This window comes from Carassius auratus, unplaced genomic scaffold (genome assembly GCF_003368295.1).
Source record: "Carassius auratus strain Wakin unplaced genomic scaffold, ASM336829v1 scaf_tig00007301, whole genome shotgun sequence".
Classification (NCBI taxonomy): Eukaryota; Metazoa; Chordata; class Actinopteri; order Cypriniformes; family Cyprinidae; genus Carassius; species Carassius auratus.
Genome location: NW_020523831.1, coordinates 96,763 through 122,848, shown reverse-complemented (window position 1 = coordinate 122,848; position 26,086 = coordinate 96,763). Strand labels below are relative to the sequence as shown.

Genomic DNA, 26,086 nt, shown 5'->3' with positions numbered 1-26,086 from the left:
AAACAGACATCAATAATAAATCAAATTAAATATATGTATACAAATTTGTGAAATTAAAAAATATTTTATATTTCTAATATTTATTTGATTCCATTTAAAAGAAAATTGTAAATAAATAAGAAAATTGAAATAATAACCGAATGCTGTAATATGACATCAAGGCTATGCACAGAAGCTGTGAACTAAAGAGCTCTGAACAAGTTCTCTTCATCTCGTGGAACAAATAGTTCACACCTGCTGGAGAGGCACATGTGATACCTTTCCCTGAACGCACATGTGGGCTACAGTGAGGGTGGTTTATAGGGCCCCTGGCAAAGCAGCTCTCTAATGACTGTAGTATGCACCTCATTAGAGCCTATTAAAGCTGGACATGAGCTAAACAACAGTATATTTACTCTTCATCAACAACTACATGTTTTTTTTTTTTATCATTAACAAAAGGTCTTTATCCATAACAGTGGCTAACAATCAGTGCTGGGAGAGGATATATTACACAGTTTCTAAAGTGGTGGCCAATAACTCCAGCAGAGTGCCAACATCGACCTACATAATCACTATCATCCCTCCTTAAAAGAGCCATGGATCCACATTTGTTCAAATGCCAGGATGGATGTTTATGGAACTGAATTGTAAAGTTGCAGCATAAAAGTTTCAATAATTTACTCGAGAAACAACACTGTGGAGACATACATTTCTTTTTAAAATTAAGGTATCGGCAACAGGGTCCTGAATTTTAGCATGAGGAAGAGGAAAACATAAAGAGGAAGAGGAAAGACATAAACTATTCACCAATTTGAATTCTCCAGTAAATGTATCTTGTTTTAAGGATTTTTAAATATATATTTACTGGAAAACAGATACAAATACTGGCGATGCATCACTCCAGGTTTGAACTTAGACGACCAGTTCAGTATTATACTTAATTTAATTCACTTTTATTTAATTTGGAAGACAATCTAATGTCCGTATGGTAATGGAAAGGCATGACTTCAAGCTTTTTGTGTTGTCTGGTCTAAAAGGTCAAGGTTTGTCAAGGTTTGCCAACTGGCTTTGAGATGAATAGGAATGTTAATGGACAGCTATCTCCTGGTGTTAAAGACCTCATTGGTTTGCTCTCTGATACTGATGAAGATGGAAACCATTAGTTAAATGTGTCTTTGCCACACTGCAGACATCTTGCCTACAAGAAACTTCAACCAGCTGCCCAGACGAGGTTCCAAACACTTGCAGTTCGAAAGAAAACAAAACCCTGATATAAAACTCGTCCCGCCGCCACATACATATAAGGTAAAGATATGCGCAGTTACAATGAAAGCCATCAAAACAGCCTTTGAGGACACATGCGCAAGAACAAACATATAATGGTATTTCAATAGTGCATTTCCATGTGGTTCGTTTTGAGGACTGGTGGAATGTGGACCAGTGTCTCTGAAGGAAATTGTCTTCAAATGCTTCTTCCTCTCTATAATAACCTGCACGCAGCATAATAACTCCAATAATGGCAAAAAAGCAAAGCGCCATCATCACAGATGTTTCTTATGCAGTCAAAAAGAACATTCTGGAATCCACTTTTTGGCCACAATCTCCATCAATGGTTCTTCAAAGTACACTTTTTTTCTTTGTGTTTATAAAGATCACTGACCACCATTCAAGATTCAAGTATTTTTTTTTAAGTGTTATTGATGTAGTCTCTTATGCTCCAAGGCTTTACTTGCATTTATTTAATCAATAAATACAGTAAAACAGTAATATTGGGGACTTTTATTAAAATGTAAACATTTTTTTTCTATTTTAATATATTTTAATATATAATTTGATCCTATAATTCCAGTCTTCAGTGTCACATGGTCCTACAGAAATTCTTCTAATATGATGAATGCTGATCTTAAGAATGTCTTATTTTTATCTGTATTGAAAACAGTAATATATATGTATATATAACAAGATGTGAACAGGCTTTTTAAAGATTTTTTAATGAATGGAAAGCACACATCTGAAATAAAAATCTTACATTATAAGTAACTTTGTAAGTACTGTATGTTCACTGTCACTTTTTTATTAATTTATTGTATCCTTTATGAATAAATGTCACTAACCCCAAACTTCTGAACAGTAATGTACATTACAAATATTACAAATTATTTGTGCCCCCCTCCAAAAAATATTAGCAGACCTTAATCTCTGCCACACTTAATCTCTGATCACAAAAACATCAACTCAAGTGGGATTTATTTTATTTTATCTTTAAGGTTTTTATTTTAGAAAACAGTTTTATGTCCAGATACTACTTTAATAATGTGCAATGTTTTCTATATTCAATGCAATAACAAAAAGCCATAAACTTAAACATTGCTTAAATGTTAAATTGTTCAGTGGCTTAATTGCTATTGTACTTCAAATGAAAAATGAACAAAAACAGACAGAATTAACCAGGAATATTCAACATTAGGGCTGGTTAAATATTTTTTAAACGATTAATCTAGCGATTATTTTTTCCGATGCATCGATTAATCTAACGATTAATTTTTTCAGACCGATTCGAGTATCTCCCCATTAATTGACTACTAACAATTTATACATGTTGATTTACATATCTGAATGAAAAAAACATGAATTCCTTAACATTGTTAAAATAAAAGACTGACTAAGAATGCATTACTTTGCACTTGTATAGAGATAGCATTCAATAAAACCTTGAAGCCTTGAAAACACATAGCTTACTGAAACAAGCTTACTGAACACATAGGGCCTAGCTTACTGAAAAAAAGTTCTTCTTTCAGATGAAAATAACAACAACTTGATGTCTAGCATTCAATAAAAAGGTCTCCCAAAATACTTGTTTATAGCAATTGAAAGAATACAGTAACCAATGTAAACTTGAGAGCTTTAAGCTTATACAGAGAGTTCCTTTCCAAAAAAATAGAGAAAAGAGAGAGAGAGAGAGAGAGAGAGAGAGAGAGCAAGACAGCGCTCGTGTAGTTTGAAGACTGTGAGTACGCGAGCGCGCGTGAAACTTTGATGTTTCGCCCTTTTTCTATCGTGTTTAATGATTTTGATTAATATGCACAAGGGAGAGAGAGAGAGCAAGAAGCGCTCGTGTCGTTTGAAGACTGTGAGTGCGCACGCAGCCGGGGCTCTCTCTCGTACGTAGCAGTCATTCTATTCTACATCACTCACCGATCAAATAAGGCTTTGACAGCCGCCAAAAAAAAAAAAAATCAATGCAGAAAACCCCCTGGATTGGTTATATAACGTTGGACAGAATGCTGATCTGGCCATCGCGTATATTCAGCGCACATAAGGTAAACATTTTTTAGTAAAAACAGGTTGACGAATCGATGCGCATATTTTTTCATCGATGACCTCGACGCGTTGTCCCAGCCCTATTCAACATATTAAAAAACATGGGGTGCTGCCATCTGCTAAAAGGCAAGTTGGGACAAGCCAGAGACACCAAAGATCAAGTGTAGCTAATTTGGGAAGCCCTGACAACAACGGCAATGGCTGGCAACTGCAGAGAAGCACATGGTTGGGACAAGTGAAGGCTGCCACAGAGAAAATAAACTAAAAGATCAATTCAATTAGATAATGACAGCAGATTTGAGTCAAAATGAGCTCCATAATAACTTACCGATGGCTGCTTTGTAGTACTTCCAAATATCCTGAGGGGACAAGGCCCTCTCCCAAATCACAAACTCATCGAAGGCCCCTGTGGCATAGTGGTTGTAATTCCCAGTGTTTCCTGTGCCAATGACAAGGTCGGCATAGGGATCGCCATAATTATAAGAAATATTTCCTGTGGGGTCTCCAACGCTGAATGTCCCATTAATGTAGACTTTTAACCCCTCCGTTGGGGTCCATGTGAAGAGCACGTGTGTCCAGTAGGGCCCTTGATAAAGACAGACGTGACAGGAGAGAGAAAGCGAGCACATTAAATACAAGCATACACAGACTTCAATGTTTTGACTGTTTGGAAATAAAGATAATGGTAATATAATTTCCAGATCTACTCATAGTGTCTGGGTCCATAAAACACAAGTTTAGATTGAACAGAAACTAAGAGCTGGAGACAGCATGTGAATGGATTTCATCAGTTTATAATGAAGCCGATAAGACATGGTATACACAAACTCTGAGCCGAACTGTCAATGGCTCATTTCATCAGTCCAGGGATCAAATAGCACATGGAGAAAATCTCATCACATCATACAACTCAGTACATAATGTTTTAATGGCTCTCTTTTTCGAGGAATTGGTTTATGCTTTGGTAAATACACGTTTTAGCCTTTTAGCCTTCCCAAATGACTGAAAGATTTTAATGATTTTTTTTCTCGGGCAGCTAAATGCTTTTTTTTTGAGCTACTTATTCTCTCAAACTTCCATATCCTTTCACAGTGAGCTACAAATTTAAATCACTCTGTCAAGTCCAAAAGAGAACGTTTATTCTGAAGCCTATCGACTCAAGTACCTTTGGACATCTGGATGCAATCAATATAATTATGCATAAAACTACAAATTCAAAATATTTACGGTTAGACTGCAAATGTAATTCCAAACCATTGAATGTATTTCAGAATGAGTCCATGTGTGCACATTTTCAAGATCATGGGAAATATGTTTTTGGCTTTAAAGATAAGGCAAAAATGCAATGGTTCCCCAAACCGTTTAAGCGCTTTCCACATCCTGAACTAAAATACACACACCCTCCGGCACACACTCAAATAATAACTACCTGGAAGTTTAATATGAGCTTTCCATGTCTTGGAGTTTCCTCTCGTGTAGAACTCCACGTATCCGCCGTGAGGGTTAGAGTAGACAGAGAAACCGCTTGAGATGACTTTACCTCCAGATGCAATCGCAAAACGAGAGTCTACCTCATTATTTTTCCAAAAGAAGGAGAAAGTGATCCCTGTCCAGGAGTAAGAGTGACACAATTAAACAAAAACACTTTGAGAAAAATACTACTAATAATACAGCATACAGTACTTTACAGTATTTAAATGCTCAAATAATTGCATTTATTTATTCAAAATAATGCTATTTTATTATAATAATGTATATAATTATAAATATATAAAATATATTTATTTTATTTTATTATAATAATGTTTTAAGATACTATAATATATTACTAATATATTATAATTTGATGTAAATTTGTACATTTTACTTTAAAATAATAATAATAAATGAGTAAATATGTAAAGAGTGATGCATTAATAAATATAAGTCTGATTTTCATAACCATCTGGCAACAACCAAAAACCAAGCTCTTTTTTCCAATACGCACTGATATCTAACTTTTAACAAAAGCTTCTTTATTAGATCCAGGCTGGTTCATCACAACCAATATTGCAAGTCTTAGTTTGGTCAAGCCCCGAAAAATAAATATGAATACAACATATTCTCTGTATTCTGAGAGCAAGGGAATGTGCGCTGATGTGAGCAGATGAATAACAGATGATATCAGCTTTCATGCACCAAACGCTTGATGTAAGCTGATATATTTGCTCTTGAGAAATATAAACTTCATTTTGAACTATTAGCCTTTATTACATCATCTATAACCTGAGCAACACATTACTCAACTGTCTTCCATCTATGACCATATAAAGATGTTCATGCACTTCTATAACCACAGAGCGCAGGAGGACAATAAAAACTCACCGGCAGGTCCACACAAAGTAGGATCACTTATGCACGAGTCTTTATAGTTGCCAAAGTGAAGGAAAGTGGCCCCATTATCACCGCTCAGATAGATGCCCTTATTCACCATTCCTTCTACAATGTCTACATGATATGAGAACAACAAAGAAGATTATAACACTCTTGTTACAGTTCATAATCAACTCATGCAAAAACCCAATTCATCATTCTTTACTTTTTTATCTAACACAAATGGAAACCTGAATATTAACTTATAGTCTAATTAGAAAGACGGCTGTTTTATGCTCAACGAAGTCATTTGTTCACGTGGTGTTCTGTCTAGAGACTTTATGAGGAAATCCTAACCTTTGAGTATTTAACACCATTCTCTAAAACGTACAGATCTCCTGAATTATGAGGATCTGGGGAATGAAAAGGCCGATCTGAAAAACCGAACTGCAGATTAATCAACTTATTTATTTTTTTTGGTCAATGGTATGTTGTTCTCCTTTGAATGCAGTGACTTTGCTCAATAAATCCTCCTTTATTAGACCAAAAAAAAATAAAAGCCAGGATCTTTGGACACATTGGGAGCCGTAGCACCATCACACCTCATGAATGGATGAGTTAAGAGAAGAGATGATCATGGAAAAGAGTGCTCAGTGAAGACACAGTGGATGGCAGAAGACAGAGAGGAGACAGACTGAAGTATGGAGTGAGTGAACAACAGTTGTAACTGGGGTAGAGAGATAAAGAGGTACAGAGGACCGAACATCCATCTATGCAGTGAGATCCAGGGTATCGGCATGCCTTTGTGAAGCATTGTGCAGAAGTTCCTTAAATGTAGCTTTTACTCCTACATTAAAAGACATGATATATCTGTCAGTTTGGATTTATTTGGAATTAGCTTCGCTAATGAAATTAGAATTAATTTAGCAAACAAAGACAAGCGGAAGAATTCAAACAGTGGAACACTGCAGGACTTTTATAGTAAATATCAGCACTCTTGCAATGCTGCTCGTTCAGTTTTACTCAAACCGTTGGCCGGGACATTTGTTTTAAATGAACCGACATAACAAATCACACCCCATCCAACAGATTTCCGCGAGGTTCTCAAATGCAGTTTCACAAACATTCTGGATCCAATAAAATCAGTTGTGAAGCTTACGAAAGGTTTGATTTCAGTGGAGAATGCCAGATTAAACAGCACGATACAATGCATGCTTCAATGATCCTAATGTAAATGGACATGCAGTTTTTCTTTAGTTTACTTTCTCCTAATGATGCCCTGCTGATATACAAGGTCGTATCGGCCCTAACACTATTCCCCGAGACCCACAACTGTGTACTAGGTAGTATGTGAACGTGTGTAAGAGCCTCACCTACAGTGGCGGAAATGTTAGTGTAGGCAGAGTCATTGGTATACACAGAGGAAGAATTATGTGTAGTCAGGACAGTGTGGTTGTGGATTCTGACAGCTGTGATGGAGAGAACGTAGAAACAACAAAGAAAGTGAGACAGAAAAAAAACAACAACAGGTGATTCAGCAAACAGACACATGTACAAATGAGCACAGAGACATGGAACAGAAAACAAGAGACATTGTGAGACACTCGGAAAGACACGGTGGACAAGATGACTAGAGTCCCAGTGTAACATTTAAAGCAGCATTCAGATTTGAAGATATCTTTTAGGTCTGCACATGGGACACATTATGTCGACACAAGTCTGAGGCGCCCAGAGAATTCCTCTCAGTCCTCCATTTGTTCTGAATTAGCCGCCACAGAACAACTGCCATACTGTACTTATACTGGGAATATACTCCAGCTATGGAATGACTTGTGGGTGTTTGTCTCACACACACACACACACACACACATTTAAAAAAATTTAGCAGATCAGTGGAGGGCATTTCAGAGTTATCAGTCTAGTGATATACTGGTGAGTTTGGACGGCTAAAAATCCAAGTGGACTAGTAAATCACTGAGAGAAACTGTGTGTACTTTTGACACCCTTAAATGCCATAGTCGTTTGTCTTCATCACAACTGAGGTAATCATGTAAGTTTTGAATCAAATGAGAAAGTCAATTCATTTTAAAAACTGAAGACAGCTGCAAAGCCACAGAGATTTCTGCAACTAAGACGTGACCGTGGAAGAATGTTAAACAGCTGTGGAGACAGAAAGAAAGAAAGAAAGAAAGAAAGAAAGAAAGAAAGAAAGAAAGAAAGAAAGACAAAGCAGGCGTGACATACTTATATTAGTCCCATTAACATGACCTGTTCTGTTCCCAATCTGGTCTGAGAGGCCGTGGATCCCTTCCACTGAATCCAGAGGCCAGTAGTGTGAAGCTGTGGCCAGCACCTGCAGGCCTGGGCACAACACACACAGCCATATGCACACAAATGCAAAAACATTACAGTCAGTCCTGCATCATTATCTGAACATGTTTATTCTTAATAAGTTTGACAGAGGGGTTCACAGAAATGATCGGTTGTCATTGGTTCAGTCCGATTCAGACTTGTCACTGCTGGTCGATTTGGATTAAATGTTCAATTTTGGCTGAAATATTCTGTGAACAGAGTACTAAACATCCATAAGAGGCTATTAATAGAGTGACTGTAATGGAAAGAATAATCGCTACACCTGCCTTTAGAGAATTAAACAAATCTGGAATTTTCTATCCATATGCAAAGACAGCTATTTTACTATTAATTATTTTACATATTCCTGTAATAAAATTCAGAATGCCATTATATTCCAAAGAGACAAACTGCTAAGTTCATCTGCTTGTTCTGCAACTTAATTGTTTTAAGAAAAGCTTAATTTGAGTGTATATATACTCTCTCTCTCTCTCTCTCTCTCTCTCCCTCTCTATTTATATATACAAATTTATTTATTTGTTTTCTATTATGTATTACCTGCATGTCCCAAGTTTCTGAGTTTCATAACATATGTCATAACATTTCACAACAGCCAAAAGATGATCTCAGTGCTGAATCAATTTCCCTTGGCAAACGTGTCATTTTGTGAAACTTGATAAGATTTGAAGCAAATTCAGTGTTAAATTCGGAGCAGAAAGTGTTATTGTTGAGGATTTTGGTCTCTGTTTTAGTGTTAAATGTCGACCCGTCGTCAATATAACTGCTATTACAGTGACGTATTTAAAGTTTCGTGACAAATACAGTAAGAGAACATTGATTTTTCATTTAAATTCTGTTTCAATCATAAAAACCGTACAAACGATCATTAATGTTTATTATACTAAATACATCATGAAAAGGTTGTATGAAAAGATTGGGATTAATAAATGCACTTTTTTAATTCAACATAACTGAGAAAGAAAGCCATCCTCAGTTTAATTTAAGATGAATTTGTGTATAGCCTTTTATTGTATAAACAAAACAACAAATTTAGTCGAGATGATTTACGCTTTTAACACATTTGTTTGTTTTGAAGTATAAATAAATAGCCTAAATAAATAAATAAAATACATTTGTGAATTTTAATTGATCTTTTACCTGGGTGTTTTGACGGTGATACTATGTCACTACGAACCTGAAAGAAATAAAACATTTAATTTATTAAGCGACTTCAAAACAAACGCTTCTTCTGTTCATAAAAACAATTATCTTACCTGAACAGTCAGGAGAGTCACAAGCAGAACTTTACAGAATATTAAGTCCATTGTTTTCAAATGCGTTTTTATAAAAAAAAAAAAAAAAAAAAAAAAGTTAAAAACTTGAAATAGCCTATATATTCCGCCGTTAATGATAAACGATCAAAATCATTGCGCTTATAGCAATGTAAAGATGTTAGTATGTTTAAGAAGAAAAAATCAGTGCGTCAGAATATGACGTACAAAATGACCAGCAGGTATTAATAACACTAATAATTAGCAACTTTATTCAGAGTTTGTAATCCATCGTCTCAGAATCCGTGTGCGATCGCCGATGAAGAAGCAGCGCCGTGCTCGCGCTCTCATCCGTGAGTCGAGCCCTTTGGGCGGTCAATGTTACTACACTGTTTCTTATGGGACACAAAGTTGTTTTCGTGGGGGGGTTCGGGGGATGGATGTTATATGGACACTCAAGAAAGCCGAACCCCCCATTTATTTAAATTTTTGACTTAGCATAGATATTATTACATTAGAGTTAAGGCTTAAATGTATTCATTACAAATAATTTTACCTGCCTTCTGAAAGGAATCCCTTTCTGTCAGTCATCTCAAGCAACAGTAATTGGTTTATCTAGAGCACCGTTGAGAATAGTAACAGGTTTCCCGTGACAGCGTCGCTTTTATGGTGCTTCTGCAACCATCTGAATTTACACTTTTTTTTTTTTTTTTTACGTGATAAATGACTACGTGAATCGCTACAATGTATTGAAATTCAAATACATAGAAAAAATAAAAAAAATTGCTTAAACTAAGCCCATTTACTTTTCTGCTCCAGTACTTGAGCATCTGGACTTGCGAATTCTGTCATTTTATCCGTGATTATGTAATTTTTTAAGATAAAAAAATCTCCAGAGCTAAAAAAAAGTGCATGAATATGTGCTTATTATTCTGCCACAAAGTTTGTGCAGAAATAGCAGGTAAGAATAATTTATTATACTGTTTTTGAGTGTGTTTAAGAGAGAGACCTTTGATTTTATAACGTAAATAGGTGATAATAAAGATCAAAGAGGAAAAACAACAACCACAAAAAATTCTAGTCCCTTTTTTGTTTTAAATCACTACATCGGCGTGCAATTATGGACTTTTGGCGCCATCTTTTGGACGTTTATGATTATATTTTATCTACCCTCACTCAAAAAAATAAATAAAAATAAAATAAAATCACTAACATGTAACACAGCAGAAACTTGACTTAAGTTAATAAAATAAACACATACAAGAGTGTGTATAAAATATCAAATTTATTCTGATATAAAACTGCACATGCACACACACAACATTTGATAATCATCAATATAGGCTTATAATACTTTTTCATAAAGCTAGCACACAATTGCAGACTTTAAAACATTACGGTTTGAAGACACCATGAGGAAAAGCTTGCACTGTCAGATTATAAAGTTTAATGTAGAAAAAAGGCAGTCTGAAAAGCAAGTATAAACATTTAAAAAGAATGTACAAATGGACAAAAAAGTACAAAAAGAGCAGCATGTAGAAGCAACGCTCTGTAACAGATCTTATGATTAAATGATTCCGGGGAGAAAAACAAAAACAAAACAGTTATTCTGATGAATTCACATGCCTGGAAATTTGGCTGAAAATTGTAGAAGATATACAGAATGTTTCCCATACATTACTGTTTTTTTGGCAGCCTCGGTCCATCCTTGCAAACCTACTTTTATTATGTTTCCTTCAGGACAGAATGAAGGGGTGAAGTGACAAACAAAACATGATGAACAATGTATGGAGAAGAAATACAGTACAGACTGGATGAAATGGATCACATATTTGAGACGGAATAACTGTTAGAAATGTTTCTGCAAAGGTTTTCCTTGGCCACACATTCGCAACTGCCTATTTCCTTCATCCTTATCAAGTACAGAATATGTGCATCATGTTATTCGAATGATTTGAATGTTAGTAGAGGCATCAGTGAGTCAACAACAAAAACTGATTTATGCAAAACTCTGAATAAGTTGTGCTAAAAGTGGAAATTAAGGGCCTGCTTCTGTGTAAATCATAAATAAAAAACATTCTTATGCAAATTGTTGCATTCAGCTGCATGCACAATTTACACGTGAATGGATTTCTGAAGCATTTAAACAGACATGTGCTCCTTTCAAAGTGTTTAAACGAAGTTAGAATCCCGCGCCTAATTTTGACACCCATTGAAAAATAAATAAATGAAATAAAAAACACTTGGTCACACAGATTTGAAGTACACTTTTTCTTTTAGAAGGAAAGCATCGACATGACTGCATACGACACAGACAAATCTCACCCAACTGACCGGACACAACACAAACCATTGTGCATTGAATAAGGCAATATGAGGAGGCGCACTTTCACAAGGTGTTTCGTGACCTGTCAGTGCTTTCATAAAAATCAAAATACTCCTGTCAAAAGTGGCAGAACACACTGTTTTCCCTCAAGGTATTTGTAGAAATATAGGCCATGCCTAGTCACTGCAAAACCTAAATTTCATCACATTTCAACTCCTAAAACTTTGTGCTACATTATTAGGTTATTCTCTAAGAACAGCAGGTCTAGATGAAAAATGTGCCAAAAATAGTCTAATAATAATAATTATTATTACTGAATATTTATTATATTGCAATATTACATTTTATTAAGTTTAAGAGATATTCAATTATTATAATGACAATTATTATTATTTTTTTTAAATTAAATATTTAAAAGCTTTATTAAACAACAATAAATTGAATATCCATTCAAATGAATACAATTCAATATCCTTCTAATTAAATAAATATAGATTTTATTTCATTATCTGGGAACATCCCTTGTATTGTACATCTATAACACAACATTTTAGTAAGTCACATTTAGTGAGCGTTTCTGTGCTATTAAGAATCAAACATGGACAGACAGAACTTGCAGAAGAGTTTCAATGGCATAAAGCTGAAGTTGTGGTCATGAAAGCCCTAGTTTTCACCATTTCCTTTTCTCTTTTCAGTGGCCAATCCATATGATCACAGAAACAGAAGATGGGAGAAATGTTCTTTTTCCCACCTTCTAAGGTCATTTCTCTGCAATTCCAATCTCTTTATCCCGGCTGCTGTGAAGAGAGTAATGTGAAACTATTTGACAGCACCAAGCCTTTTTAACAGATTCTTTCCTTTGGAGAGCAGTCCTGTTTTCTTAGAGTTAGCTCGGGGGCGCCGGGTGGATGTGTAGGCGTACTATGGGGGTGGCACTTCTTCTGGGAGGACCCCGCTTTTTCCACGGGAACCTAACGGAAGACCCGCAGGGGACAGTTCAGGGCTGGATGTTTAAAAAGAGAAGAAGGTGTTTCTTTGCTTTTTAAAGCATCTCAATGTCATTACTGTACAACAGACACTCCATCTCCTCTCACAGTCCTTTCTGTCCCAGCAGGGCCACCTTACACTCAATCAGCAATCAATAGTACATTTTACATCATGAATAATAGACCCCAATATTAGGGGGCGGCACTCTAAACAGTAATCTGTGACCGATATGTGGTGTAACCCAAAAGATTTCTTTTTTGTTTCTTCATCAAAAGATATTTGGAGAAATTTAGCACTACATCACTCGATCACTAGTGGATCATATGCAGTGAATGGGTGCCGTCAGAAAAACATCACAATCAGACTAGACAACTTTTTTTCTTCTTCTGGAGAACACACTATTAATAGCCAGAAGCAGAACGGTTTAAAATGAAAAACATCTTAATGACACACAAGACGCTAACAGATGTGTGGGTTATTGTGTTGTTTTTTTTAATCAGATTTTTGGACTCTCATTCTGACGGCACCCATTCACTGCAGGGGAAATCAATTGGTGAACAATTCATGTAATGCTAAACTTATCCAGATTTGTTCTGATGAAAAAACAAACCCATCTACATCTTGTATGGCCTGGGGATGAGTAAACACATATTTTACATGCCATAAGTTGCCCTTAATATCAGTGGCATAGTTGCATAACACAAAATGAAATGTATTATTTATGCTAACAGCAACATAATCTATAATAGTAATGAAAAGAGAAGATAAGTATTTAATTTACCCGTCTTTTGAAGTAATCTATCACCTTTCAGCATGGTAACTTCACCAAGGGTGTTGGAGCCAAATCAAACCTGCTTTAAAAAAGCTTCATTTACAAAAGTGGCTGTAAGAATGCACAAACTTAATAAAGTTCAGGAAACAGTATACAACTAAAATCTACTCGATAAGGGTAACGATACTTATGCTTGCTAGACATTTTTGATCATTCCAAGAGTTAATGGAAATAGTGCACCCCAATCACACACACACCTTTATGATCCGGTGGACCTGGCCAATGTTTCAGTATTCATTTCAAAAGCGTTTATTGTGAATTTGTGCTCAGTGTGGTATGATAGTGTGCACAGCTACAGGAGAGGAGAGGGTATATCCCAGGGCTTACACTAGGAAGCTACTAAACTGCACACATTAGAGAAGATAAGGGGTGGGGGTAAGGGGTCAGGGGTCCAAATCTGACCGTGCAACAATGGCCTTATAGCTTCTTATGACTTACAGTAGGAGTCAATGAAAGACGAACATTATAATGGACAACAACACCCAGAGAAACAACTGAAGATACCAGCTGTGCCTGTCTAATGCACGGACAGCAGATATTACCAATCACAGCTCTTGGAGCAGCCACACTTCTGGTACTGTGAACTGATGCACAAAAAATATGACATGGTAATTCCAGGCCATGACAATGATGAGTAACTCAGTCAGTGCATGTTTCTGCAGGGAATTTGTGTGCATACTAAGACTGTCATTTTTACACTATTTAACGTCTATTAATTAAATACTAATTTTTAATGAATAATTTTTTTTATAATAATAATGAAAATATTTTAATCAATTTAGATCTTTACAAATATTTTAAATAAAATTGTAATATTGAAATTGCAAATATAAAAAAATACATATATTATTATTATTATTATATAGATTAATACATTCTAAATATAAAATATTTGTAAATAATAAACATAATAATCAGTACATATTAATGAAACATTTAAATATTAAGAAAATGTTTATTAAATTAAAAATGCTATTAATTATGATCCATTTATTTCATATGTAAATTCTGAAATGATGATTTAAGCAATTCAAACTTTAAACATCAACTTCAAGTCTATGGCCACTTTTTCTGAATCTTTTGTGTAAATGGTTGTTGTGAATGTGTCATATGAGTGTGTTTTGTGCAGTAATAAGGACCGCGTCGTGTGCATTAGACGAGGACAGCGTTATTTGTGGTATCCTCTGTTGCTCACTTACGTGACAGATACTGAGCCGTTACGGAGTGAAATGAACACTCTTCTTCTGTTTTGCCAAGCAAGTGAGGAAAAAAAAAACAATGCCATGATGCAATGCATTTCAATTGTCTGCACAATGAATGTGAGAAAAGAATCACAAAACTTTCAATACAGAAAAACCTTGATGGGTCCTGATGATTCAGCAGAACATCCATCAGCAATTATATTTTCTTCTTCTTTGTTTTTATACAGACAATTGTACAATATCTACATCTACAGGTAACTCTCTATACTTGCAACATTTGCTTTGTGTCTCTCTTTTAGTTAATATACAATAAAAAACAATTCTTTCGGAAACATATACAAAAGTGTTTTTTTTCTTAACTGGACTCAATCCGTAAAAGCACCCCCAAAAAAAAAAAAAAAAAAAAATTCACAATGGAGTTGAAGCATCCTGAAAGAAAAAGCATGCAGTTCTACAGTTCGACATGGTTTCAGTTCTCTGTACACCAAACTATCTCCTCTATTATAAATTGATTTCACTTTTAAACACAGTTACTGTACATTCATAAAGCATCTATTACAATGCCTCACTTGTGAACAAGGTGAAAAATAATAGTCTTTTAGTGCTTCTTTTTCCATTAATAATAACAATAAACAACAAGTCATCTGGCAACGTCTCTTTGTGTCAATACTTCTTTTCCAAACAATGCTTTATGAATATGCAATTTCATTAACAGTTCACATATCTCCTCCGCAGAACATCTGACATAAAAATAAAGGTTCCTCAGTCTTGTATATTACAGCATGTCTCTATGTCTCTCTTTTGTTTTCTGTTTTCCTTCAACGATCCGTCAAAAAAGCGACCGGCTGTCACACAACACAACACAGACGGAGAAGAGGAAAACAGCGGAGCAGGAAGGAGATTTAAGAAAAGAGCGAATGGATGACAGAGGGCTAGTGTGAAACAGGATGTACCCTTTTGTTCTTTGTCCGGGATGGGTGGTCCTGGGGGTGACGGCTCGGGGGGTTGGTGAGGTAAACCTCCACGTCATCAGGCACTTCTTCGAGAAAGTTGGAGGGGACCAGACCCTTGTGTCCATTGAGCTCCCCCTGAATAGAAAACAGAGGACATCATGCATCTAAGGCTAAATCCCAGTGTGGCGGCTCTCTTCTGTTCATAATCTTAACATGAACAGCATTAGGTGTTGTGCAATACAGATTCGCAGAATACAGTGTCTGCACCAGGAACAGAAATGGTGTGAATCATTTACTCACATAATAAAAGCCGTCCTCGTCGATCTCTCCAAAAACTGTGATCACATCACCTGCACAAAACGTCAGCTCGGCCTGAAGGGCAGACAAAGTAAAACGTGCTCGATTTCAGACATCGTTCATAACTGTCACAGAGCTGATTTAATATTCAACACTTACAATCACAATGCAGATGTATTAATCACTTTAAAGAATCAATCAATCAATCAATAAATCAGCCTCTATCAATCTATCATGTCTATATGGGACTTGTTCTCACTTCTGAACACTTACATGCTATTTAGATATTGAAGGCGACATTACCTTGACAGAATTAAAACCTACTTATCTAAACATTGAACCTACATGAGGTTTAGGCCTTAATATAGACGGTACTCCTAAAAACAAACCTAAGTAACATCAGATATCTAAAAGAATCTACTCTACTCGAATGAAAATGAAATAGCAATAATTTACTGTATACCTACATTCACTGATTTAGGTCTAAAACGACATCCACAAAACTTGTGAAATAGACACACAGATCAACCAACACTGGGCAAGGCAGGTCCTCTCTGTCAGACTGGGAGCTGTGTTCACAAACCACACTGATTGTGTAACCCTTTACCTCCAGTCCAACAGCAGCAGCAAAAACCACACACAGAGATCTCAGGGTCACAAATAACCATTCCCTATTCCTTTCGTAGGAACTCACTCACTTACAGCAGAGCAGGTTTCACAAAGCCTTTATGAATGCATTATGATGATTCATGATAATAATAAATGCATGCACACACATTGGGATTCATTTAAATTTTTACTAAAGCATGACACTAACGGAATATAAAGCGTCTCATTGCGCTTATTTCCTTAGAGAATCATTCATAAAGCAAATTATGAAGGCTTTAAAACACATTCAGTATGAAATGCAAATGTATTGCACATGCACTATGATCTTTGGGTCTTGGAAGTGAGATGTCCACACTCCACAGACAGTGCAGGTGCTGATGCAGTGCAGTGAGCTCCTTCAGCAGGGAATAGAGTGTCATTTGGCACAAGCCCGGTGAGTGTAAACTCACTACTTCCTTTCACACTCACCTCCTCACTCTGCAAGCTGCCCCCATAGTGGGCCTGTGTGCCAGCGGCAATGCAAAGGTGACAGTAAGTGACAGTGGGGTGTAAAAACTTTCATTATAATTATTAATAATTATTAGCTAATGTAACCGTGTTTGTTCGGTAAGGTTTATTATTATTATTTTTTATAGAATTGGAATTGAACTGGACAAATTTGATGGACGTTACTACTAAGGACACATTTCAACCAGTTATGTGCTTTTAAATGAACAGTTTTCATGTTGATGTTTTTTATGATTAGAATCTTACATGAAGTACAGTTACACTAATACCAAGTACAGATGTTGAAAGCAGGCCTGGTTGTCAGGATGGGAACATGAATCTTTTCAATTTGATGTTATTCTATTTTGATGTCCTCTGACAGATACATTGAGAAATGTGGTTTTATTAACAAAGTTCGGGAGAAGCACGATCAGATAATCATCCAATTTGGTACAGGTGCATCTCGTTTAGCTAATCATCTTATAGCACGCACGCGTATATATATCCAGTCTTCCTACCTCCTGTCCCACGACAGTTTTTCGGCATAGACCGTCTGTCAGCATTCGGTTCGCTCTGTCAGCATTCGGTTCGCGCTGTCCGTCATCTTATCACAGGCCCAATCTTCCTTCCGACGAAGATATCTATCCGCCGAACACCAACAAGCGTCATCGCGTCAGCTGCTCTTCTCGCCAAGCCACACGTTGTGGCCAAAAGCTCGTGCAAATCCTTGAGCTCGCCTCACTCGGCAACACGATTTTCTCGCCAGGACCGGGCTCTATTATAATGCTGGATCGCAGCCGTGCTCCAGTTCTCAGCGCAGTAAACCTCTCTCGCTTTTTCAGCCGTGGCGCAGTTCGATGCTGCCTCCACTAGCGGCGAAGACCGTGCGTTGTTGTAGTGGCATGTCGTTCGTGAAAGAATCGTTTTTTCGAATGAATCTTCTAGGCGAACGAATCGTTCTCGGTTTACACTCATTCATGAAGAATTTTTCAGAGTTGTCATCCACAATGAGCGAGTTTCATATGAGTCTCAGAGATCGAGAGCTCTCATTCGTGAACGAAAGGACTAAACCGGTATACATGTCGAGTTGATTAAACAGATACATGTCGTTCGTAAACGCAAGGAACTCTTATCAATTTTGTTAAGATGAGAGTAAACCGGGTCAGTTAGCCATTTAGCATGTCAATCTTGCAAAATGTAAAGCGCAGTTATAGGTACTGTGCACATATTGTTTACATATTTAGCATACAAAAGATAAATTCCACGTTTAATCCCCGATTTATGAACGCGAATATATAGATCAATATATGAACCGTCTGACCAAACAATTAAAATGCTAATCATGCAAGAAAACCTCGTGATTTGCTCATCTGAACAATTTAAATAGACGTTATATATAGAATGCGCTTATGAAGACGCCAAAATTTGTTAAACGGCGTTATGACTTAACTTTGTCCGATGACGATGCCACTTTTTAACCACGAAGCAAAGGCTTTTTGCAGAGTTGTCATCCACACCGAAATGTCTAAAGACATTACATTTGCTTTACTGTGCATGTTTAAACCTCACTGAGATGATACAGACATAAGTTTCATGCAATTATTCCGGCAGGATCAATTATTTAAGGACATATTTCACCATTTACTGGCATGATTATTCAGAATTTTTCACGCTACTGCCTCGTGTTTGGCTGCAGAACAACAAGTGTGAGTAAATTTTCTATCGTCTTTTTAGGACTGTTATATGAAAAGCATGCAAAGTAAATGTCTTTAGAAACGGCTTGAATTTGAATTACTGCAATTAACGTTACTGCTATAGACATGTCTATTGGTACAATGGTTTATAAAACTAAACATGCTACATTGTTTCAAAGCCTCTATTTTCACAGTCCATACTACAACAGGAAAACAGCATCCCAAATTTATCTGCTCCGGAGGCTGTTTAAAAGGGCCCAAAGGCCAAAACAAGAGGAAAAGATGCTTTTCCAACAGGACTGTATTAATTCAGACAAGGTTTGAGCAATTGTCAAATCAGCCAACAACTACAGCAGCCAAAGCAAGCATGAAGCTACTTTTACTTGCAACACGGGCCTGCACATCTCAGTATTTCCATCCTGTTACTTCTGCTAGCAGTGCAGGCTACACAGGTTCTTCAAGACATCACACACCCCAGCCCCTTCCCACGACCCACAGCTACAGCAGCTGAAGCAAACGTGAGGCCGCCTCCATTCGTAAACGCGCCCTCAACTCTTCCGCTCCCTCATGCTACTAACCATTTTTCTGTTCAGTGGCCTCCAGCTCCAGATTTGCCAGAAGGCAGAGGGTACCAAGACCTATTATTGGTCAGGCCGATTATTTTATTTATTTATATATCTATCTCGAACCCTCTTCAGCCAACCCCTCTAACGCCAGCTCATCCCCTTTCACTAAAACTCCTAATCTACCATAGCTAACTCTCCTAACATGCCCTATCTATCTGTAATGGTCAATCCTCACTTCAGCCATCCTTCCGCAGGAGCTTTCTCTGTATCTCCCCACCGCCGCAGCATTGACCGCTCCCGCAGGAGCCTTTTCTGTTTTTTCCTCACTGCCGCAGCAGTCTCCGCTTCCGCAGGAGCCTCTACCTATATTTCACCACTGCCATAGCAGTGTCTGCTCCCGCAGGAGCCCTTTCCATCCTTCCCTACTGCCGCAATTCTCGCTGCCGCAAGAGCCTCAAAAATAAATAAATAAATAAATAAAAATATATATTTTATGTCCATTCTCCAATTCAACCTCATCAGGCTCGCTTTTGTCTAACTCCGGAACGCCCAATCTAAATTCACGATGGACCCTCATTTCATCAACGACTCTGGTATAAAAAAAAAAAAAAAAAAAAAAAAAAAATTAATCGAGTAACAAAATGTGTTGTTGCTTAATTATACTGATGTGCGCATGCACAGTAAATCTGATGGGTAGGATAAAATGTCAGGACCCCGGACCTTTATTTAGTCGGGTTGACGTACCTTTTCAGTTCTGTGTATGTGATGTGACGCTAGTTTTATTTAAAGTCAAATGCTCATGAACTGACTGTCAGAGCAGTTCTGGAGATGTTGTTCATGTGTTCAAGTCCTCATTTAGTGAGACAGCAGACGCAGAAATTACCGTGAGAGTAATGCGCGCTTCAGTGTGTGTGTGAAAAAGGAAGTCGCGCTCCTGCTCCATTCATTAACAGAGACACACAGAACATGCAGGATTTACATTTAAACACTGTTCCGTCTTAATATTTAGAGATATTAATTCGTGAATCGGATGTAAGTGCAATTACCTATTTTGATTAATTCATTCAAAAAAAAAAAAAAAAAAATTTCATTGCGAAAGAACCCGACGTGAGATTTAGAATAAATTAAAAGAGGCTTCGAAGCAGAGGAATTTGCCTACATCATTTTTTGTAATCGCGTTACTCGAGGAATCGTTTCAGCCCTAATCTTAAGCAGCTCAAAAGGGGCCTCTCACATAATCCGATAGATGCCCTCGGTTGTTGTTCATCAGACATTTAAAAAAAAAAAAAAAAAATGTTATATATTCCTCCTTAAATCATGTTGTGTACTTGAATAATAGAAGCCTCTCAGTTATCGTTTCTTCGGCCAAAGTAAGGGCCCTCCAGCCATCGTTACAATCTCCTTGCCTATTTCAGCATCGGACAGGGCTCTCCCTTCCGGTGCAGCTGGGCAGTGGCTCCCTTCGGTCGCAGTGTGAGCCTTTCATCTGTCATTGAGTTGCGCTGCGCGCTCAGCGGCAGATGGGGGTATCCCTCCCGGTGCAGCAGAGCCACAGGCCCCCTTCGGTCGTTGTGACAGCCCTCCATCCGATGCATCAAATTAAGCCGCTTATACAGTCGCAAGGGGGACTCTCCCTTCCGGTGCAGCAGAGCCGCAGCTCCCTTCGGACGCAGCGAGAGTCCCTCCATCAGTCGCGTTTTCTTGCCTACTCCGTATCGGACGGGGCTCCCCTACCGGTGCAGCAGACCCACGGCTCCCTTCGGTCGCAGGGTGAACCCCCCGTCTGAGTTATGTTGCATGCTCAAGGGCGGACCGGGATCTCCCTCCCGGGGGAACACAGCCGCTGGCTCCCTTCGGTCGCAGCAGGAGCCCTCCATCCGATGCATCAAACCGTTCCTCGAATCTTCTTGCCTATTCTGCATCTGATGGGGCTCTCCCTTCCGGTGCAGCAGACCCACGGCTCCCTTCGGTCGCAGGGTGAACCCCCCGTCTGAGTTATGTTGCATGCTCAAGGGCGGATAGGGTTCTCCCTCCCGGGGGAATAGAGCTGCTGGCTCCCTTCGGTCGCAGTGAGAGCCCTCCATCAGACGCATCAAGCCATGCCTCGCTTCGCAAGGGGGACTCGCCTTTCCGGTGCAGCAGAGCCGCAGCTCCCTTCGGACGCAGCAAAAGTCCCTCCAACAGTCGTATTCTAGTTAGCGTCAATCAGGGCTCTCCCCTCCGGGGCAGCACTCCTGCTGCAGAGTTGCGAACCCCCTACGGAGGCTGGGAGAACCCTCAGAGGCAAAAAACCGTGCCTCCATAAACCCACAATGGGGGACTCCCCCTTCCGGTGCAGCAGAGCCGCAGCTCCCTTCGGATGCAGCGGGAGTCCCTCCAACAGTCGCGTCTCTTTGCCTTCTCAGCATCGGACTAGGGCTCCTCTTCCGGTGCAGCAGACCCACAGCTCCCTTCGGTCGCAGTGTGAACCCCCCATCTGAGTTATGTTGCATGCTCCACGATGGCTAGGGATCTCCCTCCCGATGGGGTACAGCCGCTGGCTCCCTTCGGTTGCATTAGGAGCCCTTCATCCGACGCGCCAAACCGCGGCTCCAATCTCATTGCCTATTTAGCATCTGACGGGGCTCTCCCTTCTGGTGCAGCAGACCCACGGCTCCCTTCGGTCGCAGTGTGAACCCCCCGTCCGAGTTATGTTGCATACTCTATGGCGGCCAGGGATCTCCCTCCCGATGGGATACAGTCGCTGGCTCCCTTCAGTCGCAGTGAGAGCCCTCCATCAGATGCAACAAACCGCGCCTCGTACTCCGCCGCAAGAGGGACTCTCCCTTCCGGTGCAGCAGAGCCGCAGCTCCCTTCGGAGGCAGCAAGAGTCCCTCATTTCTTGATATCTGGCATTGTGCTCCTCCCATAAGCGGCATGGAGGGCTCGCTGGTAAGACGTTGCGAGCCGCAGCTCTCGTCGAACACTGCACGGGCTCTCCAGGTCGCTCTGCATTTTCTTCCCAACACGCATATTTTGGGGGGCAACTAAATTTTATCTCTCTGGCTGCTGTCCTATGGCTTTAAGCTTCTTTGGGGAGTTATTTGGGTTCGGGCTATGCTCCGGGCCCGGACCCCTCCCCCAGGACAGCACGCCAAAATATGCCTACTATTTGCCTTCAGATTAGATGTAAGGGTGAACTCGTGAAATGTGGTTTTATTAACAAAGTTCGGGAGAAGCACGATCAGATAATCATCCAATTTGGTACAGGTGCATCTCGTTTAGCTAATCATCTTATAGCACGCACGCGTATATATATCCAGTCTTCCTACCTCCTGTCCCACGACAGTTTTTCGGCAACCCTCCTCCACCCCAACTCCTCACTTCTAATCTATTTATCCCAAATTGGGATAGGGGGAGTTATTTGGGTTCGGGCTATGCTCCGGGCCCGGACCCCTCCCCCAGGACAGCACGCCAAAATATGCCTACTATTTGCCTTCAGATTAGATGTAAGGGTGAACTCGTGAAGTGCATATCACTTTATAGGTGAGGTTTTTGGAGTGGGACTATTTGTTTTCCTAACAATGACGGACCAGTAATTGTACTGTTATCTTGAAATAAAATGATTAAAAAGTGTTGGTAACTGAAATAAACCTAAATTTTTTTGTTGAAAAATCTAAACTTTAAGAATGTATACTAAAATTTAAAACGTTGCTTTGACAACTAACTGAAATAAATACTTAAATACCTGTACTAAAATTCACCCAAAAATGCAAATAAAATTAAACATAAAAACAAATGTTAAAAAACTAAACAAAATGACAGAAAAACATACCTTTACTAAAAACTTACTAAAATTAAAGCTGATATAAAAAAAAAGAAAAAAAAGATAAAAAGCTACATTTAAATACTAATAAATACTATAACAATGTAAAAATAATATTAAAACAGGATTTTAAAACAGGAATTCTTCAATTCTGTTTGGCACAGAATTTACACACTTCAACTTTACAAAGGATTTCTTCACAGAAGAAAAGTCACACAGGACTAGAATGATGTACAGTAATAGTGAATATATAATGACAGGATTTCCATTTTCTCTGCAACCAGAACTTAACATTTAGAGCTGCCATGTGCCATCTGAATGAACAGTAACAATTAACACATAAACCAACTGTTGCAAAAATAATTTGGTGGCTATTATAAAAGCAGACATCGGCAGACATTCAGGCAAGCCAGCATAACATCAGAAGCTTATGGAACGAGAAAAAGCCAGGACAAAATGTAGTCTCTTAGTACCTCCACATCCACGTTAGGAGAGCTCTCTCTGGGGTCATAGTCGTACAAGGCCACCATCCTCCGCGTCGACACCTGGTGCTGCCTTCCACTCCTTTTGTTCCTCTCTGGAAAAAAAGAGGTTAAAAATAAACGAGCAAAACAAATAAATCAGCAATAAATACTGGAGCGAAAGAAAAGTACTCTTTGATGATTAAAATGTTAAAATTAAACAATATGTCAAAAAAGAGCATGATTTATGAATGACAGCAGGCCTTGTTGTAATAATGACTTCAAGACAGACTCTTGAATATGATGTTATCAATTTCTGCCCTCTAATGGATGAATTTAGAATTGCATATTAAGAAGTTAAAATACTTTTTACTAAGCAACTTTGACAACAAACGCCATTTAACATTTATTATCATCATTTTTTACAACTATAAATTATACAAATTCTGCAAAATATGTTCTGACACATGCAGAACTTTTTCTTGAATACAGTCATGAAAAACCAGAAGGTACATTTAGCATACAACTTCTGAATATTAAATTCAAATGTTCACTAGTCTGAGCTGTAGGGTCCAAAAGGTTGAATCTACATCATATTAAAAAAATTAAACCGGTCCACAGTTTCAGCACTGTTTAATATGCATTATTCCCTATATGAGGAGTCAGTGAGAACAGGAAGAAGAACTTATGCTTGTGTGACATTGAAGTGTTGAAAGGCAACATGGAGGTGAGCTTTGAAAAGGCACTTAAGTGAAAAATAAAACAAAAATGGTGGACAGATTGTTTGGGCACAAACCTCTCTTGGATTTCCGGGACCTGCGATTAACTGAACGGCCATCTTTGAACCTATTACAGTTTACTTGAAAAGAAAAGAGGAAAGCAAAGAAGAAATGAATGAGAGAGAAAGAGGAAAGAATGAAGGCAAGGAAGGCACGGGATTTAAAGGAATAATCCATCTTTGACATTCTGCTAGGATTCTGCTTTTATTTTGCACAGATGAAAAAAGTCCTATGAATTTGGAACTACATGAGTAGTTGGTGAACTATCCCTTTAAGAGTTATACTATGTACTGTAAGGAATAGTCTGGAAAAGGTAGACAACTTACAGACTAGCACCATGTTAAATCTTAAATCAGAAAGAAAGAGAATAGTCAGAAAATCAAGCACATAGGGGTGAGTTGGACAAGGTTCAGCACAAATGACCTGTTAGATCATACCTATTTTCTCAATGGGTGTGTTGAGAGGAAGAAAGCCCTGTCTGAGAAGCTGGTCCACCATTTCATCATCATCCGTCTGGATCTCTGAGACCATGTTACAGGGGACGAGCCCCCTGCGACCGCAGATCTCTGCCCTATAGAATCCATCTGTGTCCTTCTCTCCAAACACCTGGACAACACAGATGCGCCATAACTGAACTCATTTCATTGCCTTTTTAATTACACTCTCTCTAATGTCCAGTTTTGTAAGGTAGTACTACTTCTGAGGTTTTCTATCTTGGATTATTTACTTATGCTTGTATTATTTTCATTTGTATGTCACTTTGGATGAAATGTCCGGTAATTAAATAAATGTTAATGGCCACGGCAAACAGAAGATATGTAGGCTATATAATGAACACTGAAATGGCAAGAAGGCAATGAACTGACTTGCAGAACAGAATATATAATTAGCAATGCACAATTTTTTATTTATATAAAATAGATCATTATGAATATATATACTTATGTTTGGATATGAAATATAAAAGGTAACAATAAAAAGAACCATTCTTTCAATACTGGAAACATTGACTACATTTACATGCAGCCAATAACCCGTTCAAAACCGGGATATTAGCAATAACCCGGTCGCGCACGGCCATGTAAACACCGGCAAAAACCCGGATATGCTCATATCCCGGTTTTAAAAAACCCGGATATTATACCTGGGGTACCCCTTTTCTAACCCGAATATTTGGTCTTGTAAACGTGTTTCGGCATATCCCCATCAAAATGTGTGTTCTGCGCATGTTCTATTCGCAAGGAATCTTGGTCTTTTGAGTCTTTGGATACAGGAAGAAGAATCGGAAATGACGCATAATGCGTATTACGTCCAGACGCTAACCGTGCGTCGCCGTTTACATCGGGATATTGGCGACTGATTACACATTCCATGTATACAGGAGTAACTCTCTCTGCTCACGCATGTAAACGGGTTATCCCGAATGTTTCAGAAACCCGAATAGTGACCTTAACCCGACCATAACCCGAATTTTAACAGCTTGTAAACGTAGTCTATATTGTTACATAAATATATGAAATTAGTTATCAACTTTTTTACCAGTCAAAACGTCTGTATTGGTGCACAGAATAAAACAGTATAATTTAATACAATAATTTTATTTAATTAGTCAGGTGTACAATTATTAATGAATTTATGTATTATGTATTGAACTATAATTCAATAAAAATCCATATATATATATATATATATATATATATATATATATACACATACAAACATAAAAATAAATGGATAAAATGGATAAAATACTCACTATATATTGCTAAATTAATATTGAAAAATGATACACTTATAATATTTTTAATGGG

General features: G+C 38.2%; 2 protein-coding genes across 22 annotated transcripts in view; both read right to left on the bottom strand.

Annotated features, from left to right (window-relative positions):
• The window catches only part of adgrd1 (adhesion G protein-coupled receptor D1), a 45,366-nt gene extending 35,663 nt beyond the window's left edge, over window positions 1-9,703 (bottom strand). Inside the window, exons 1-7 of one of the 3 annotated variants that reach the window (XM_026244746.1) lie at window positions 9,282-9,703; window positions 9,166-9,202; window positions 7,900-8,016; window positions 7,029-7,124; window positions 5,668-5,790; window positions 4,733-4,909; window positions 3,632-3,889 (exon numbers count right to left, since the gene is read on the bottom strand). In XM_026244746.1, the coding sequence (XP_026100531.1) occupies window positions 3,632-3,889; window positions 4,733-4,909; window positions 5,668-5,790; window positions 7,029-7,124; window positions 7,900-8,016; window positions 9,166-9,202; window positions 9,282-9,332 (859 nt within the window). In that variant the 5' untranslated portion in view covers window positions 9,333-9,703. The remainder of the gene's footprint in view (window positions 1-3,631; window positions 3,890-4,732; window positions 4,910-5,667; window positions 5,791-7,028; window positions 7,125-7,899; window positions 8,017-9,165; window positions 9,203-9,281) is intronic. The other 2 variants (XM_026244747.1, XM_026244749.1) reach the window with 2 other exon arrangements.
• A 2,784-nt stretch (window positions 9,704-12,487) lies between these two features.
• rimbp2b (RIMS binding protein 2b) overlaps window positions 12,488-26,086 on the bottom strand; it is a 97,722-nt gene continuing 84,123 nt past the window's right edge. For 7 of the 19 annotated variants that reach the window (XM_026244734.1, XM_026244735.1, XM_026244736.1 and 4 more), the window contains 6 exons: window positions 24,713-24,881; window positions 24,293-24,355; window positions 23,509-23,612; window positions 16,953-16,985; window positions 15,879-15,950; window positions 14,416-15,713 (listed from right to left, as the gene is read on the bottom strand). In XM_026244734.1, the coding sequence (XP_026100519.1) occupies window positions 15,558-15,713; window positions 15,879-15,950; window positions 16,953-16,985; window positions 23,509-23,612; window positions 24,293-24,355; window positions 24,713-24,881 (597 nt within the window). In that variant the 3' untranslated portion in view covers window positions 14,416-15,557. Of the gene's footprint in view, window positions 13,443-14,415; window positions 15,714-15,878; window positions 15,951-16,952; window positions 16,986-23,508; window positions 23,613-24,292; window positions 24,356-24,712; window positions 24,882-26,086 lie in introns of those variants that run through there. The other 12 variants (XM_026244745.1, XM_026244731.1, XM_026244737.1 and 9 more) reach the window with 6 other exon arrangements.